The 19261-nt window shown below is 40.9% G+C and overlaps 4 protein-coding genes across 9 annotated transcripts in view; 1 reads left to right on the top strand and 3 right to left on the bottom strand.

Annotated features, from left to right (window-relative positions):
• Positions 1-10334: 10334 nt before the first annotated feature.
• On the bottom strand, positions 10335-10937 carry LOC134207498 (uncharacterized protein K02A2.6-like). The gene has a single exon (XM_062683208.1). The coding sequence runs from the start codon at positions 10935-10937 to the stop codon at positions 10335-10337; it is 603 nt and encodes a 200-aa protein (XP_062539192.1).
• A 21-nt stretch (positions 10938-10958) lies between these two features.
• Positions 10959-11642, bottom strand: LOC134207497 (uncharacterized). Its single transcript, XM_062683207.1, has one exon. It carries the CDS (start codon positions 11640-11642, stop codon positions 10959-10961), a length of 684 nt encoding a protein of 227 aa, XP_062539191.1.
• Positions 11643-17525: 5883 nt separating this feature from the next.
• LOC134207791 (cytosolic carboxypeptidase 2-like) overlaps positions 17526-19261 on the bottom strand; it is a 277167-nt gene continuing 275431 nt past the window's right edge. For all 5 annotated transcript variants that reach the window (XM_062683701.1, XM_062683700.1, XM_062683704.1 and 2 more), the window contains exons 15-17: positions 18712-18912; positions 18403-18642; positions 17526-18327 (exon numbers count right to left, since the gene is read on the bottom strand). In XM_062683701.1, the coding sequence (XP_062539685.1) occupies positions 17775-18327; positions 18403-18642; positions 18712-18912 (994 nt within the window). In that variant the 3' untranslated portion in view covers positions 17526-17774. The remainder of the gene's footprint in view (positions 18328-18402; positions 18643-18711; positions 18913-19261) is intronic.
• LOC134207793 (glutamine-dependent NAD(+) synthetase) overlaps positions 18142-19261 on the top strand; it is a 363415-nt gene continuing 362295 nt past the window's right edge. The window contains exon 1 of one of the 2 annotated variants that reach the window (XM_062683709.1): positions 18142-18281. The gene's annotated coding sequence lies outside the window, so the exon portion shown is untranslated. The remainder of the gene's footprint in view (positions 18282-19261) is intronic. The other variant, XM_062683708.1, reaches the window with a different exon arrangement.

The following is a 19261-nucleotide window of genomic DNA, read 5'->3' as shown; positions in this document are numbered from 1 at the left end:
GCATAGAAGTCATTTGTAGCACTGATTTTTAGATTCATGTGCGTCTTATGTAAAATATGTGCGGACTTATTCCATTTCAAAACATAATTGAAATCGTTTTAAGCACAGATAACAGACATCCAGGCTAGAACAAATTGAGAGAAACGGTTGCCAATTAAACCGGGAAGCACCCCGACTGGGAGGGGTGGAACATGTTTGTGCAGGACGTGACACTGGAAATTCTAGAGGAGAAATTATTCGTCATAAGGTGCTGGAAATGCCGAGTCGCTTTTGGACAGTTTGCCGCAGTTGCCTCCGAGCAAATCATTGCCATCAATGAAATGCGCCATCATTACATCAGCATCGAGAAAAAGTTTGCCGAAAATCAATAACCCCCATCGAAAACATCGATTCCTCCGACATCTTTTGACATGGAAGCAAATGCGTTACCGGAACACACCACCATATAGATAGTTCATTTCACGGTGGAAGTAACGGCAGCTGACCCGTCTAGGCTTCATATCTTAAGACGCACAAATGATTCTTTAGCGCATGTTTTAACAGTTTTTCCATGTTTTTCATTGTGTGTGGCTGTTTATATTGCCACCTACGCAACCGCAGCATTAACTATACGGTATAGTTCCTCCTTCTGGGCCAATTCCTTCTCCGCTCTGGCAACATTACTCACATCCGCACTCAAATAGTGAATACAATTTTTCAAGCAGCAAATACAGTGAACGTTCGCTAATTGGGTTTTTTCTAGTTGGGGCGCTTTTTAGTTGGGGGTTCGCTAATTGGGGCGAAACCCAATTAAAAAGCAGCTAAACGTCAGAATTTGATGTCAAAAACGCGTTGACGTTTGGCGTGTTTGGCGGGATCGATATTTTGTGGCGCGTAAAATTTTCCTTTGTTCAATGCAAAAAGTAAACAACAAAGACGCTTGTCAAAACGCCCCAATTAGCGAACGGCATTCGCTAGTTGGGGTGTGGTCGTGCCCCAATTAGTGAACGATCACTGTAAAAATAAACCATTATTTGAATACAATTTGCTTTTTGTCTTTTTTGAAGATTTAATTTTATAATAAAACCCGACTTAATCCACCTACAGTGAACGCAACCCTTCTTACACTTTTGAATGGTTGTGTGTGCCCAGTGCATATTACAATTTCTATGCATATGACCTTCAATTGAATATAAAATAACTGATATTATCATGCTTTTATCGATTTCAAAATAAAAAATCGTGCAAATCGGTCCACGGACGGCTGAGATCTTGATGTGAGATTTTTGTTACGCACACACATACGCACACACACACACACACACACATACATACATGTGCTCAGTTCGTCGAGCTGAGTTGATTGGTATATACGACTTGGGTCTCCGAGCCTCGGATAAAAAGTCGGTTTTTCAAGCGATCTTTATACCCTTCTTAGGGTGTAAGAAGGGTAAAAAGGGATATTTCTGAAAATTTAACAATTTTTAAAAAATACAAAAAGACTGCAGATTTGATTTGCCGCCTTAAATGGCAATATTACAGCTTCTGTTTAAGCCCGAAAGAGTTCAAATCGGGTCATAGACGGCTGAGATATTGGTGTGACAATTCTTCATTAGTAGTCTGAAAATATGTCTCATATTCGTATTTCACAGATATCTCTGAAACCGAATTTCCAATTGCAGAAAAAAATGAATGGGTCCAATGACAAAAACATAGCTTTCGTTTAAAGATAAAATCGCACAAATCGGTCCAAGGACGACTGAGATCTTGATGGGACATATTTTACCAATGTGTGAAGTTGATACGTCTAATGCTTTATGTTCGTATTTCAGAGATATCTCCGGAACCCAATGTCTAATTGCAAAAACAAAATACAATGGGTTAAATGGCAAAGTCATATCTTTCGTTTAAAGATAAAATCATGCAAATTGGTTTACAGACGGCTGAGATATTCATGTGACATTATTATGTTAGTTTTCTGAAAATGCACTTCATGTTCGTATTTCTCACATATCTCTGTAACCAAATGTCCGATTGCAAAAAAAATTGAACTCGTTCAATGACAAAGTCATAGCTTTCGTTTAGTGTTAAAATCGTGCAAATCGGTCCACGGACGGCTGAGATCTTGATGTGAGATTTTTGTAACGCACACACATACGCACACACTTAATTTAATCTAACGAGCTCGGTAAATGAATTACCGATTTCTCAACAGCTGAGCTCTCGGCAGTCTGGTCAGTAAAAAGTTGAATCCTTTACCGAGTCCTCGGCTTGTACTTTCGTTACTGAAATGTCAAAAAATACCGAGCAGATCTGTAACCGCTACTGAGCGCTCGGTAAGAAAATGCGGATCAACTTGTAAATAGAATACCGACCACTGTTGTGAAGATTACCGAACAAAATGTAATTCAACATTTGTTTTCCACATTGGTGAAAAAAAAACGTAAAAACAAATTTTCGATTGATATACAGATGTTGATTTATTTATTTATAAATAATGATTTCTCCAAGAATTTTACAAACCGACTCGGTGAAAATTGTTCTAAAACAAAGCCACATGCTTTGCGAAAATTTTCCATCGGTTTTTTGCTTCACGTATTTTAAATGGTACGGGTTTTTCGGTTCCCGAGGTGTGCGGCTACCTCAATGAATTCCGTCGGGTACTGCGGTGCTCACGTGGATCCATTGCGAGAAAATTGATTAGGCGTCCGCCTAATCCTTGAACTGCGTGGTTGGCGACATGAAGCTTTGGACAAGCAGAATGCTGGCTTCCTCTCCCAATTTTCTGAAAATTCAAGATATTGTGTTTCTATTTCAATTTTTTCTGGCTGAAAATTGGATCGCTTTTACTTACCCATATATTTATGATGCATATAAATTATATTTAATTTCTTCTTATCAATTTCAAACATTTTATTTGATCAAACAAATCACGCACAAAACCGAAGGAAAATAAATGTTCAATATGGCGCTACATTGAGCATCATGTAAATCTGGTGTATACTGAACTCGGAAAAAGCATAACCGTACGTTCAGCAAAGTTCATTTTGTTTCACTGAGTTCTCGGTATATTTTTTGACAAATAGCATCAGAATTTGTTGAACGGAGCAGCTCGGTTACCTATTTTACCGATTTTCTGTAATTTTGATGTATTGCTGGGAGGTCGGTAATTTTGTTTACAAAACATTGTAAATTTCCCAAAATTAACTGACTTCTCGGTTGAAATTCATGATTACCGGGTAAAATCTGTAAAAAATATTACCGAGCTGAAGTTCTCGAATTAAGTGTGCACACACGCACACACGCACACACGCACACACACATACATACATGTGCCCAGTTCGTCGAGCTGAGTTGATTGGTATATACGACTTGAGTCTCCGAGCCTCGGATAAAAAGTCGGTTTTTCAAGCGATCTTTATACCCTTCTTAGGGTGTAAGAAGGGTAAAAAGGATATTTTGTTACGGTTCATTTTATCTTACATGTTAGTGACAAGTGTTTTAGTGGATATGTGTATGTCCCACTCTTGAATGTTCTGTATTTGGGCCTGAAGTTAGGCAATTAAAATTATAAATAGAGAAATCCCCAGACACAGACTTTATATTGCAGGTGCCACTTGGCACAAATTAATTGGGGGTGCCCAATTAGGATAAGAATCCTGAACAAAGGCTCAGCTATGAATACAGCAAACTAATTGCTGTAGACAAAAAGCGCAATACGCAATAAAAATATACATACATGCGGGATTTGGCTGATGGACCAAAATCTCATATGAAACCTCGGCATTTCCCGTAGTGGGCACCACCTAGCCCTCTCTCTCAGGGCACCAAGAGAGAACGTGCATTATTTTAATTTGTTATTTGTTTCATGTTGATAGTTAATCTTTATGTTGTTATAAAATAATTGTAACGTGGGGCTTGTTACACTGGCGCCCAACGTGGGGCTTGTTACAATTTCTGGAAATTTAACAATTTTTAAAAAATACAAAAAGGCTGCAGATTTGATTTGCCGCCTTAAATGGCAATATTACAGCTTCTGTTTAAGCCCGAAAGAGTTCAAATCAGGTCATAGACGGCTGAGATATTGGTGTGACAATTCTTCATTAGTAGTCTGAAAATATGTCTCATATTCGTATTTCACAGATATCTCTGAAACCGAATTTCCGATTGCAGAAAAAATGAATGGGTCCAATGACAAAAACATAGCTTTCGTTTAAAGATAAAATCGCACAAATTGGTCCAAGGACGACTGAGATCTTGATGGGACATATTTTACCAATGTGTGAAGTTGATGCGTCTAATGCTTTATGTTCGTATTTCAGAGATATCTCCGGAACCCAATGTCTAATTGCAAAAACAAAATACAATGGGTTCAATGGCAAAGTCATAGCTTTCGTTTAAAGATAAAATCATGCAAATTGGTTTACAGACGGCTGAGATATTCATGTGACAGTATTTTGTTAGTTTTCTGAAAATACACTTCATGTTCGTATTTCTCACATATCTCTGGAACCAAATGTCCGATTGCAAAAAAAAATTGAACTTGTACAATGACAAAGTCATAGCTTTCGTTTAGTGTTAAAATCGTGCAAATCGGTCCACGGACGGCTGAGATCTTGATGTGAGATTTTTGTAACGCACACACATACGCACACACTTAATTTAATCTAACGAGCTCGGTAAATGAATTACCGATTTCTCAACAGCTGAGCTCTCGGCAGTCTGGTCAGTAAAAAGTTGAATCCTTTACCGAGTCCTCGGCTTGTACTTTCGTTACTGAAATGTCAAAAAATACCGAGCAGATCTGTAACCGCTACTGAGCGCTCGGTAAGAAAATGCGGATCAACTTGTAAATAGAATACCGACCACTGTTATGAAGATTACCGAACAAAATGTAATTCAACATTTGTTTTCCACATTGGTGAAAAAAAAACGTAAAAACAAATTTTCGATTGATATACAGATGTTGATTTATTTATTTATAAATAATGATTTCTCCAAGAATTTTACAAACCGACTCGGTGAAAATTGTTCTAAAACAAAGCCACATGCTTTGCGAAAATTTTCCATCGGTTTTTTGCTTCACGTATTTTAAATGGTACGGGTTTTTCGGTTCCCGAGGTGTGCGGCTACCTCAATGAATTCCGTCGGGTACTGCGGTGCTCACGTGGATCCATTGCGAGAAAATTGATTAGGCGTCCGCCTAATCCTTGAACTGCGTGGTTGGCGACATGAAGCTTTGGACAAGCAGAATGCTGGCTTCCTCTCCCAATTTTCTGAAAATTCAAGATATTGTGTTTCTATTTCAATTTTTTCTGGCTGAAAATTGGATCGCTTTTACTTACCCATATATTTATGATGCATATAAATTATATTTAATTTCTTCTTATCAATTTCAAACATTTTATTTGATCAAACAAATCACGCACAAAACCGAAGGAAAATAAATGTTCAATATGGCGCTACATTGAGCATCATGTAAATCTGGTGTATACTGAACTCGGAAAAAGCATAACCGTACGTTCAGCAAAGTTCATTTTGTTTCACTGAGTTCTCGGTATATTTTTTGACAAATAGCATCAGAATTTGTTGAACGGAGCAGCTCGGTTACCTATTTTACCGATTTTCTGTAATTTTGATGTATTGCTGGGAGGTCGGTAATTTTGTTTACAAAACATTGTAAATTTCCCAAAATTAACTGACTTCTCGGTTGAAATTCATGATTACCGGGTAAAATCTGTAAAAAATATTACCGAGCTGAAGTTCTCGAATTAAGTGTGCACACACGCACACACGCACACACGCACACACACATACATACATGTGCCCAGTTCGTCGAGCTGAGTTGATTGGTATATACGACTTGAGTCTCCGAGCCTCGGATAAAAAGTCGGTTTTTCAAGCGATCTTTATACCCTTCTTAGGGTGTAAGAAGGGTAAAAAGGATATTTTGTTACGGTTCATTTTATCTTACATGTTAGTGACAAGTGTTTTAGTGGATATGTGTATGTCCCACTCTTGAATGTTCTGTATTTGGGCCTGAAGTTAGGCAATTAAAATTATAAATAGAGAAATCCCCAGACACAGACTTTATATTGCAGGTGCCACTTGGCACAAATTAATTGGGGGTGCCCAAATAGGATAAGAATCCTGAACAAAGGCTCAGCTATGAATACAGCAAACTAATTGCTGTAGACAAAAAGCGCAATACGCAATAAAAATATACATACATGCGGGATTTGGCTGATGGACCAAAATCTCATATGAAACCTCGGCATTTCCCGTAGTGGGCACCACCTAGCCCTCTCTCTCAGGGCACCAAGAGAGAACGTGCATTATTTTAATTTGTTATTTGTTTCATGTTGATAGTTAATCTTTATGTTGTTATAAAATAATTGTAACGTGGGGCTTGTTACAATTTCTGGAAATTTAACAATTTTTAAAAAATACAAAAAGGCTGCAGATTTGATTTGCCGCCTTAAATGGCAATATTACAGCTTCTGTTTAAGCCCGAAAGAGTTCAAATCAGGTCATAGACGGCTGAGATATTGGTGTGACAATTCTTCATTAGTAGTCTGAAAATATGTCTCATATTCGTATTTCACAGATATCTCTGAAACCGAATTTCCGATTGCAGAAAAAATGAATGGGTCCAATGACAAAAACATAGCTTTCGTTTAAAGATAAAATCGCACAAATTGGTCCAAGGACGACTGAGATCTTGATGGGACATATTTTACCAATGTGTGAAGTTGATGCGTCTAATGCTTTATGTTCGTATTTCAGAGATATCTCCGGAACCCAATGTCTAATTGCAAAAACAAAATACAATGGGTTCAATGGCAAAGTCATAGCTTTCGTTTAAAGATAAAATCATGCAAATTGGTTTACAGACGGCTGAGATATTCATGTGACAGTATTTTGTTAGTTTTCTGAAAATACACTTCATGTTCGTATTTCTCACATATCTCTGGAACCAAATGTCCGATTGCAAAAAAATTGAACTTGTACAATGACAAAGTCATAGCTTTCGTTTAGTGTTAAAATCGTGCAAATCGGTCCACGGACGGCTGAGATCTTGATGTGAGATTTTTGTAACGCACACACATACGCACACACGCACACACGCGCACACACACACACACACATACATACATGTGCTCAGTTCGTCGAGCTGAGTTGATTGGTATATACGACTTGGGTCTCCGAGCCTCGGATAAAAAGTCGGTTTTTCAAGCGATCTTTATACCCTTCTTAGGGTGTAAGAAGGGTAAAAAGATAACAATGCATTTGGTCTATAAAGCAAACCGCATGCATAATATTTGCAGCTGCATTTAAAATATATTGGAAAAGCACATTATAGTATATTTGATATGCATTCATTTTATATGTACGTTGCACATAGAATTAAAGAGTCTCCAAGTTTTCAAGTTTTATGTGCAAGATTAATAGAAACTATTTGCAAAGCTTGATTGCAAATATGTATGTGCGTTGCATATAAAATTTAGATGGTAATTGAGCTCAGTGTACATTAGGTTCTGCAGCGTCTGTATCTAACCTCAAACTGATGACTGATTAGTAGTACTTCGCGTTGAACTCGGGGGCAGCCAACCAATCACGAACTCGAACCGTGTCGGAGTCAGTGGAAAGTACTAGTGAACTGCCAAAAAAGTTCATTCGACGAGGACCGAATTTATTCGTGACGTCATGCTGCAGAACCTAATAAATGTAACAGCATTAAGTCTTAATGAACTTAATGAAGCATTAAATTACTGTGCAATTATTACATCTTTGCTTCAAACCAAAACTTTTGATGATTGAAAACATTTGAAAACGCGGGACAAACAAAGGGACGAATTATTTTTGTCATGAATTATATGTGCGGATCTCATGGAAAAATCAATACATTTTTACATAAAACCTATGATTATTGAATCGGTCAATATCTATCAGCGCCGCACATACTTTGCAAATGCAAAGTACACTGGTCAAAAGTGCCAGGCACCTAAGGTACACACTTAATTTTTTTTGCCGAGCTCGGTTATCAGTTTACCGAATTCTCAACAGCTGAGCTCTCGGTAGTCAGCTCGGTAAACCACATCGATAACCGAGTCCTCGGTACTGTATTTTATTCGATGAAATGTCAAAATTTACCGAAATGTTCTGTAAAATCAACTGAGCAATCGGTAAAACAGTACCGAGCATTTCGGTTATTCACCTGCTCGTTTACCTGTTAAAAAATCAGTTTTGCTGATTTCTCAGTACTTCTTTTTACAGTTTTTCGGTACTTTTTTAGCGGTGCTCCCGTAAAAAAATACCGAACGAATTGCAATTTTGTTTTTTTTTTCAATTTTGTCGTAAAGAATAAAAACAAATGGTAAATTGAACATGTTTTATTGCACATACTGTTTTGTTCATAAACGTTGTCCGTTGTACGTATATGCACGTTCCGCAAATCCCGGTTCTTTGAAAACAAACTCCGATCTAGGTGAAAAACTGGAAATTCGGCGGGGCGTTACGCCCTTCGTAAGTGTTAAATGCAACATCGGGGAAAATTTAGCCACTGCTGAAAATATAATTTAAAAAAAAACTCGTGAAAATCTATGATTTGAAGTTACTGCCTAATCGTATTACTTACCACACAAAACGTTGATTATTTATAATCATTCGTATCTAGTATTGTTAAGAGGTGAGCCATCCTATAGGGCTGAAAATTCCTTCGATTAAAAACAGAAAAAAGTATCTAGTAGTTTTGCTCGCCCTTCTTTCCTTTGGAACACGAGGAGATGTTTAAAAAAATGGCGCTTTCTAAAGTATCACGAAAGATGACTGCTAACTGAGAACTTGGTTTAAATTTTAACGACGTTGGTAAAATTGATTACAGAACACGGTAAAAATATAAAAATATCTATAAAAACCGAGAAGCTCGGTTGTTGACATTTTTGACATTTCATTTTACAGAGGGTTCGGTGAATAATATTACAGTTGTCAGTAATTTTTCAACTATTAACCGAGCTTCCAGTATAACTTAGTTTTTACAGGATAAAACCAGTAAAAAAAATTACCGAGCTGAAATTATCAATTTAAGTGTGTAGGACAGAGGAGATTCGTCTACTCATTACTCATTCGATGTACAATGTCATTAGTCGTCTGAGTACACGCGACCGCATGCGTAGAGCAATCACACTCATCAAATGCTTCATGTTGTGTTTCGGGTGTGTGGTTTTACTAATTACGGAATAACTAATTCTATTGCGTCTTCACTAGACCACGGCTAAATGCAAAAGAGATCGAGTTAGGCTCGGGCAACTCGCAGGTTGCTAAGATTAAAAATTACGTTGCTATGGTAATCAATTTAAAGTTTAAATTTAGCATGGTGTGCTACGATCACACCTAACATCTTCCCCCTTTCAAATAGTACGGCTCGAATCTTGCTGGTAGCCGCACTGTTTCGTTTTGGTTTGTTGTTGACAGTTGGTTCTAGTATTGGCTCTTCTTCAAAATCGACCTCAGAGAAGTATTTCGATTCGCCAGAATCTCTTTCGGATGCAGCAGGTACCACGGGACTCTCTGGAGCAGGAACTGGATCGCGTACCGGAGTAGGACTGGATAACCCGAACTCATCCACGAAGATGGAAAGTGGTGTAGAATCCTTTCGGACTGGATCAGCCGCGCGTTTCTACAATTGGTTTGCGTGTGAGCGGATCAACCGTTGTCTGTCCACCAGGAAAACATAGTAGTTGACCTTCCCGATGCGTTCGATTACGGTAGCTGATTCCCATTGCCAGGAATTGGCTTGGTGTACTTGTGCATAGACAGAGTCACCGGGTTGAAACATCTTCGCAATGGCACCGTGCTTCTGATTAAACGATTCATTTTGTCTTTTAGATTTTCTCGTCAACGGACTACGGCAGCCAGACTGTGGGAGCAGGAGTGACAAAACTGTTCGTATACGCCTTCCGAACAATACTTCTGCTGGTGATTTTCCGTCGAGGTCGCTGGTCGGAGTTGTACGATAGACTTGCAAAAACGTTCGCCATGCATCGTCTAGTGATTCTCCCCCCGAACGAATTTTTCGAAGGCTCCTCTTTATCGTATCAACGAAACGTTCAGCTAATTCGTTGGATTGCGGATGATACGCGGCACTGTCCGAGGATGTTGTATACCTAGGTTTTGACAGAAAATCCGGAAATCATGCCCTGCGAACTGAGGACCATTGTCCGAAACGATGGTTTCCGGTATACCAAATGTAGCGAAGTGGTGCTTGCTGTTGTCGTTCTGGTTGCGAAAACTTCCGGCCACTTGGAGAACGGATCCATCACGACCAGAAAATACACGCCACCGACAGGTCTGGCTTAGTCGATGTGTATTCTAGACCATGGCTTCGACGGTGCAGGCCACGACTCAAGCGTCGTTTTGACCGGTGCTTTTCCGGCTATGCAGCAGGGACTGCAGTTGCGCACGAATTCTTCAATTTCGATGTCAATGCCGGGCCAGTAGGCGAAACTGCGAGCAATTGCCTTCATGCGAACCACTCTCGGGTGGCCCTGATGTAACTGTCTCAAGATTTTTCTCTGGAACTGGTGAGGAACTGCTACACGGTCGTGTAGCATCACGTAGCCATTGACGATGCTGAGCGAGTCCCGCCAATTGTAGTACGGCAAGAGATCTGGGTTTGTGATCGACTTCGAATCCCGTGGACAACCTTCCTCGATGAATTTGGACACAAATTGTAGAACGGTGCTCTTCTTCGTCGCATGTTGTAATGCTGTGAATGCCACTGGAAGTTTGTCTAATGAGTCGTTAATGATACTCACTATGTCTTCTTCCAGGTTGATTACTGCTGCGACGTATTCCTCTTCCGGTCGAGAAGTACGGTCGATAAGCCGGGACAGCATGTCTGCGCAACCGAAGTCGTTGGAAGAAATGTGTTGGATGTCTAAATCGTAATTGAGCATAATTAGCGAAGTGGTTTGTGGTCAGTCTGCTAAGTGAAGTGTCGTCCCAATTGAATTGAATTTATGAAACTTTGTCACCGCGTAGACAAACGCCAATGCTTCTTTCTCCGGTTGACCATAACCTTGCTCGGTGGGTGTGAGTGAACGAGAAGCGTGTTGAACGGCTTTCAGTATGCCATCCGCAAATTTGTGCAGGATCACCGCACCAATACCAGTGTTGGAGGTAGCTGCTGCAACGATGATAGGCAGCGTCGGATCGTAGTGCGTCAATAAAAGCTCGTACTGTAGAATCGCTTTGAACTTTTTAAACGACTGCTGACATCGGTCGTTCCACTGACACTTGACACCCTTCTTTAGTAGCTGGTCAAGCGGTTGTCTTAGCTCATGGGTGTTGCGCACAAACCTACCGTAGTAGTTGACGGCCCCGAAAAATGAGCGCAGTTCGGTCACGTTGGTTGGTGCTGGAATTTTGTCGATTGCTTGCAGCTTCACTGGATCCGGGCGAATACCATGACGATCCACGATGTGACCTAGATAGCAAAGTTCAGTCTGGAAAAACTTACATTTCTCCGCCTTGACATGGAATCCATACTGCTCAAGTCGAATCAGCAGCTTGTTGAGCGACTCTGCGTGCGCCTCCCAGGTAGTACCGAAAACTATTGCGCCATCTATGGAGGAGCGAATGCCTGGAATGTCGGCAATCATGCTGTCGATCAATCGCTGGAATGCTCATGGCGCAGATTTCACCCCTGGAGCAAGACGATTGAATTTAAAGAGCCCTTTGTGCGTGTTGATGGTCAGTAGCTTCTTTGAATCGTTATTCATAGGATATTTCAAAAAGCCTGAGCCTAACCCCAATTTTTCAGAATCTTTGGAGCCCCGGAACTATTTTTGTTGATATTGTAATCGGAGTCCAAGCTACCATTGGTTCTCTTCAACACTACCTTAGCAACCTATTGATTAAAACTAAATAGAAAATTCTGTTCATTCCATTTTGAACTCTCCACACGACTAGTCCAATAAATATTTTGTTCTCTGTTAAACCACTGTGCATTACTAATCACAAGAGGTTATGGGTTCCGTTTTCCGGGATTGGGTATGAAAATTGGAAATTTCGGGTGGAGCGTTATTTAAAGTCCGTTGAGCTGTTAGATGCGATAATCCAGGATGCACCAGCAGCTGCGGAAGACCAAGCAAAATTTGAAAAAATGAACAATAAGGCTGCGAACGTAATTATTTCCTTCATTCACGACGACCTCCTGGATCTGATACGCGAGAAGACTACAGCAAAGGAAATTTGGACCGTTTTGGAAAACGTTTATGCGAAGAAGTCGGTGTCGTCTCAAACATTTGTTCGGAAGCAACTCGCAAGGCTCAAGAAGGATCGTTGATCAAGGATCATTTGAAGGTGTTCGACGAGCTGGTGAGACAACTCAAGTCAGCTGGCGCAAAGTTGGAGGAAGCCGACATGGTGTCGCAGTTATTTGTAACATTGCCTGAATCCTATGACCCACTTGTAACGGCGTTGGAGAACCTAGGAGAAAAGCAGTTAACTCTGGATGTTGTACGCGAACGATTGATGGCTGAAGAACTGAAAAAGTCCGATAGAATGGTGGATACGGGTGAAGAGAAACCTGCAGCCTTCGCTGGATTCAAGCAGAAGCCACGGAAGTTCAACGGAAAATGCAACAGGTGCCAGAAGAAGGGCCATATGGCGAAAGATTGTCGTGTCAAGTTGCAAGCGGAAGCTAACGTAATTACGAATAACAAGGCTGTTGCATTCATGGTTGGAGTAAATGGAGCTGAGGATACCCGACGTAGTATTGTGACATTCAAGCTAGATTCCGGGGCGAGTCATCATCTTGCAAACGAAAAGAAAGTGTTCAAGTCATTAAAGAAGTTAGATGAACCTGTCGTAATCGGTGTGGCGAAGAATGACCAGTCAATGACCGCATGGTATAAAGGTACTATTTGTGGAGTTAATCGTCAAGGTGTGAAAATGACCATTTACGACGAGCTGTTTGTACCGAATCTTCGAGCTAATTTGTTATCAGTCAAGCGGATGACCAAGGCCGGTGTGATGGTAAATTTTGGACCTAAAGTAGGAGAAATTAAGCATGAAAACTCGGTGATCGCAAGATGTCCGCTTAGAGGTGATTTCTACGAACTCGATATGTTCTACTCGGTTGACGGATTTGCAAACTTGTGTGCTATGCAAGACATCAATCTTTGGCATCGTCGGTTAGGCCACATTGGAAGTGGTAATTTAGAAGCGCTGGTCAAATTCGATATGGTTACAGGCATTTCAAGGCTGAATGGTAAACTGGAAATGTGTGATGCTTGTGTTTTTGAGAAGCAATGCCGTGAACCGTTTAATGGCACCCGACCTCGCACTTTTCGTCCGCTAGAAAGAATCCATTCGGATGTTTGCGGTCCAATCACTCCTGTAGCCATGGATGGATCGCGGTATTTTGTGTCATTTGTAGACGATTTTACGCATTTTGCAGTTGTTTACCTAGTCAAGGCAAAGTCTGAAGTCTTTGAGACATTTCGTTGTTACGAGGCAATGGCAACTGCAGCAATGGGTCATGCTATTGAATATTGTTCTAATAATCAAAAACGGTACTACGAAGAAAAAGGCATACAACTTGAAACTACAGCCGCTTATACACCTCAGCAGAATGGAGTAGCCGAAAGATTAAATAGGACCATAATTGAGAAAGTGCGTTCGATGTTGGTGGAATCAAGTGTTCCTAAATCTATGTGGGGCGAAGCGGTACTTGCTTCAGTTTACCTAATTAACAGAAGTCCAACACGTGCTATCGTTGACCGAAAAACCCCTGCCGAGCTTTGGATGAGTGAAAAACCGGATTTGACGAAGCTTCGAGTGTTTGGATGCAAAGCTTATGCATGGATACCGTCGCAACAAAGGAGAAAGCTTGATCCGAAGAGCAAAGTTGCAGTAATGGTCGGCTATGCACCAAATGGCTACCGACTATGGAACATTGAATCAAGGCAGCTGTTCATATCCAGGGATGTTAAATTCGATGAATTATCTTTTCCGTACGCTGATAAGAAACAATCGAAGACTCCTTTAATTGTGGTTCCATACGATCTGAATTTAGAAATCAATGATCAAATCCAAAACGAAATTCCAACTGCACCAAGGCCCGAGCAAGAAGGGGAGAACGCTGATCATGCCGGCTCCGGTGCGATGCTTTTGACCGATGATGAATCCGAAGAAGATGAATTCATCCCTGGACCTTCAATACCAGCAGCGCTCCCTTCGCAACAAGAACTTGGTTCAAACCTTGATATGGAAACCACGAGGCACAGCGAACGGGAGCGCAGACTCCCTGGTAAGTTTAAAGATTTCTTGACTGGACGTATATTTTCTGCCGTACAATATTCACCTACAGACATTGGAACAATATCCACGTATCCTATCGATGTTCCCGAATCGTATGATGAAATCTTCGGACGTCCGGGTGAAACGTTTTGGCTTCTAGCTGTGAAGGAAGAATTGGAATCCCTTAAGAAAAACAATGTTTGGAGTCTGGAAGAGTGTCCCAAAGGAATAAAGCCTATCAAAACCAAATGGATTTTTCGTATCAAGGAAAACGAAGACGGAAACCCTGTCCGCTACAAAGGCCGTCTCGTAGCCAAGGGGTTCCAACAAAAGGCTGGCTTGGACTATGGTGAAACCTACGCACCTGTAGCAAGACTGGCAACAATTCGGACCGTCCTATCAGTAGCTGTTCAACGGAAGATGAACATTCAACAACTGGATGTCAAGACTGCCTTCCTGTACGGCGATCTCGAAGAAGATGTTTATTTAGCAGTTCCAGATGGCGTAAAAGCAGAGTCAAACTTGGTGTGCAAGCTTAGAAAATCGCTTTATGGGTTGAAGCAAAGTCCCCGTTGCTGGAATAATAAGCTCAACGAAATACTGCTGGCAAATGGATTTCTACGATCGCAACATGATTATTGTCTATATACCAAGTCAAATAAGCAAGGCAACATTTATATAATAATATATGTCGATGACGTGTTAATTTTCGGAGATGAACTCAAATTTGTATTGGAAGCTAAGAAGATGTTGAGCAAAGAATTCCAAATGACTGATTGTGGTGAAGTCAACTGTTTTCTGGGTATAAAGATAAATTACAATAGAACGGAAGGAAAACTGCACCTTTCGCATGAAGCTGGGATCAATCGCATTCTAGTCAAGTTCGGACTGCAAGATTGTAATCCGGCGAAGACTCCAATGGAGAAAGGATGTCAGTTAAGCGCTAAAGATAGAAATTCAACCACACATCCTTATAGGGAGCTGCTGGGGAGTATGATGTACACGATGCTATGTGTCAGACCGGATATCAGCTATGCTGTCGGATACCTTGGAAGATATCAACAGAATCCAGGAGATCCCCATTTTCAAGCTCTGAAAAGGATTGCTCGTTACCTGAAAGGCACGAAAAACATCAAGCTTGAATATACGAGTAACAGGACCTCAGAAGGAATTCTTACAGATTTGAAGATCATATCATCGAATGAACCATTCACAATATATGAAGATAACCACGGATGTATAGCTATGGCAAAGAACATTGAATGCAAAAGGGCTAAACACATTGATGTGAAGCACCACTTCCTGCGAGATCATGTTGTCAAAGGGAATATCAAAATTCAATCGGTTCCATCAAACAAACAATTAGCAGACGTTTTTACTAAAGCACTCGATAATAGCCGGTTTCAAGAACTTCGAAAATCGCTCGGGTTGACTGATTGAGAGGGGGTGTTGATATTGTAATCGGAGTCCAAGCTACCATTGGTTCTCTTCAACACTACCTTAGCAACCTATTGATTAAAACTAAATAGAAAATTCTGTTCATTCCATTTTGAACTCTCCACACGACTAGTCCAATAAATATTTTGTTCTCTGTTAAACCACTGTGCATTACTATAATCACAAGAATTTTTAATTTGCATTTTAAATTCATATGGGACTAAATATTTGTTCTTATGCTGCATGGGCTAACTGTCATTCTATGGATGTTAGTGTCATTCTATCGATTTAAATGGCTTATTGTTTGCTGTATAGATATGTAAATAAAAGGTTTACAAACAAAATAAAAATATGTTGGAGTTCAGAAAAGCATGCTCTTTATGTTAAAGTACCAAAAATTCGATATTTTTCTGAGCTAAACAACCCAATTCCGAATAAGCGAGATCCGGACTAACGAGTCGTCGGATTAACGAGGTCCGGGTAAGCGGAGGGATACTGTATTCAAATTAATTCATAAAAAAATGTTACTTAGGCCCTTTTGAAAAGTTAAGCGAGAGTTATTTAATTTATAACGTTGTGTGGTTCTATATCGATTATAAATATTACACTGCCAAAAATATCTATATCAGATGTGTCGCCGATATAGATTTTTGCAACAGCTCCACCCTAATATAATCGATATAGAACCACACATAAATTAAATAATTGCTAATTCGAGACCACACATAATGTTTATTTGGATATATACTTTATTAGTAGTTCGCGTGGAGAATGATTATGTGTGCGCTGATATACATCATAAGTCAAATCTATGGATTTTTGCCAATAAATATGTGTGGATTTTTAGTAGTCTATAGGGTGGAGCTATTAGGCTTTCAGCGATCGTGTACGTACACGCACGTTTCACTCACACTTTTACTGAGTTTGTTTGCAACCACGAGCAGCTGTCACGGCAAAATCAAATGGGCTTGTTTGCAACCACGAACCTGCGTTCGTGTTGGTGAGAAATGTCGGCGAGACCCTAATTGCAAAAATTTATAACGGCGACACATACATCTTAGGGCGATGCCAGAGTAAACGCGACGTGCGATGCGACGCGACGCAACAGTGCAATTTGACAGCCTGTTGATAATGATTATTCTTTTACGTGAGTCGCGTCGCGTCGCATAGCACGTCGCGTCTACTCTGGCGGGCACCTTATATAGATATTTTTGGCAGTGCAGTCAACAGGAACTATCACCGCTATAAAGGTGGATTTATCTGGTTTTTTTATGGTTTATTTTATTCGGGTGGTATTTTATTTTGCGGGTTTATTTTTATTCATTCTCCGCGGTGAAGTTGAGAGCCACTGATGTTGAATAGATAAAACAGCAGATGGCAGCCCTTCACCCGTTCAGTCAGGTGTCGCATTTTCGTCTTTGTTTTGATTCCTCGTTCGCCTTCAACGCGACTGTTTGTCTGTCCGCCTTCCACCAATCACCACCCACTGATAGTGAAAGAAATTATTCTGCGCGCTGCAAAAATCCGTGTTCTCATCTCCCGCTGTCGTTGTTCCGTTCCATCGTGATCCTGTCCACCTGTCAGTGAGAATACTGGTAGAGAATATTCACATCAGCTGCTAATTCCGGTCGATTTGTGCGTGCGTGCAGCAGTGTTCGTCGAAGGAAAAATCAATTTTTGTTGTGTTTTTCTCCGCGGGTGTTTTTAGGTGTGCAAAGGATTCTTCGTTTTTGTCTCAGTTTCTGTAATTCCACCGGTGGTCATCATTCCGTGAAGGTGTGTGATAAAAGAAAAAGAAAATATTCTGGCTAGTTGAATTTATTATCATTATCTTCAATAGTAATTATTTCTCACACTGACAAACATAAATGTTTTGATTTATTATTCATTTATCAAATCTACAAATAAGGCGCTGAGTGGCAACAAGGGCACTTCCGGTCCTTTGGACCGATTCGGTTTGATCTACTTTCGGAATCAAGACTTCATAAATTGATAATCACTTGCTTTTGAAACTATCGATTTTGGAAAACCAATTTTGCTACGGGGAACAGTCAAACCGGGGCCCGTCCGCCGGAAGCCGATTTGTCCCTGTTGCCTATTCGGTGCTTCTTTTTGTGCTTCTTCTGTGAGCTAACGATTTTGACGTTCTTTTCAGATTCCGTCTCGGAGCAGAGTGTGGTCAGCTGAATATCGATTGTGGTCGTCGTGGGCAGTTTGGTCGGTGAAGTGGAAAAGGATTGGTTGTTGTTGTTGTTGCTATTGGACGGTGTCCGGACGGCTCTGAGGTGTCCCTGTGCGGTTTTGCGTTGCTTCGAGTGGTGCAGAGGTTGGGCGGCCGTCACGACAATTCCGCCGGTTTTGAACTTATTGGCGCCTGTGTGGATTGGCGTTTTCAGCGATTGACTCGATACGAGCAGTTGGGTTTGTGATCCGGACACCGGACCTAGAAGATTGCTGGTGCTTGTGGCTTTCCGTGGGGAACCGGAAGAGGAGAACAGACTAGCAGCGGCTGCGACCGCCATTCGACGGGATTGACCGGAACGGGCACTACGGGACAGGTGAGTGATGATTTCAGCCTTTTCGGCGATTTTGTTGAGCGTTGATCTTGTTGGGGGTAATTAGAAGAATAATTAGATTTAAATATTCGTTAGATAATAGTTATATAAAAAAGGGCATTACCTAGTTTTCCGTCGAACTTTGGCGATGCCGCTACCTTCGGAGCTATCGCTGAGTTTCTTATCGGATGTAGTCTTCTGCTTCCCTGAATTGTACTGATCTGTAAGATTCTGTTTCATTCTGCTGGCGGCGGCCGAACGGTTTTCCTTGTCCTTGGCGGCCAGCCTGGACAGGCTTTTGTGGTGCTTCTCTTTGAGGCTACGCTTTTCGTCCTTCCAAGCGGCGAGCTTCTGCGAGCATGCACTGTGAATAAACCAAGGATCACGCATCGAACTATGATTTGAGGCAGGTTCAAAATAGAATACAACTCACGTTAGCAGGGCTTCATTGTCATAGTGGGTGGACTTAACCAGCACCGGTGGGACTCCCCAGGATAAGGGTCGAGAATTGATGGTGTTCGCTGCTTCGTTCACGTATCCATCCGAATGGGTTCCGGTCCAGATGGAACGCTTGAACGAGAGATGGGCAAAGATGTGGTCCGGACTCATCGGTTTGATCAATTCGGCTCGATTCCTATGGGAGGAAGAATTTTTTTTGGATTAATCCATGAGATCTGTGTTCATGCATGAATACAGTCTATAACAGTTGATATCTGGAAAACATCGATATATTATATGATTCTTTAAGCATCAGCGTAGTAGTTTTGTAGCACCTACTACACAAAAAAAATCACGGTATGTCCATGGAACAGACTATGGCCATCAGATTTCGGAGATATTCCAAGTTTTTCGGAGGTAGGTTCAAAAGGATAAATAAATAAAAATATAAATAAATAAAAAATGGACCATTGACGCCTCTAACCGTTTCCAGGAGCTACGCTGCCCATGATTTCATAGTTGACCTTGTTGTAGCGAAACGATTT

The sequence above is a fragment of the Armigeres subalbatus genome, chromosome 1 (assembly GCF_024139115.2).
Source record: "Armigeres subalbatus isolate Guangzhou_Male chromosome 1, GZ_Asu_2, whole genome shotgun sequence".
NCBI lineage: Eukaryota > Metazoa > Arthropoda > Insecta > Diptera > Culicidae > Armigeres > Armigeres subalbatus.
This window is presented reverse-complemented; position numbering and strand designations above follow the sequence as displayed.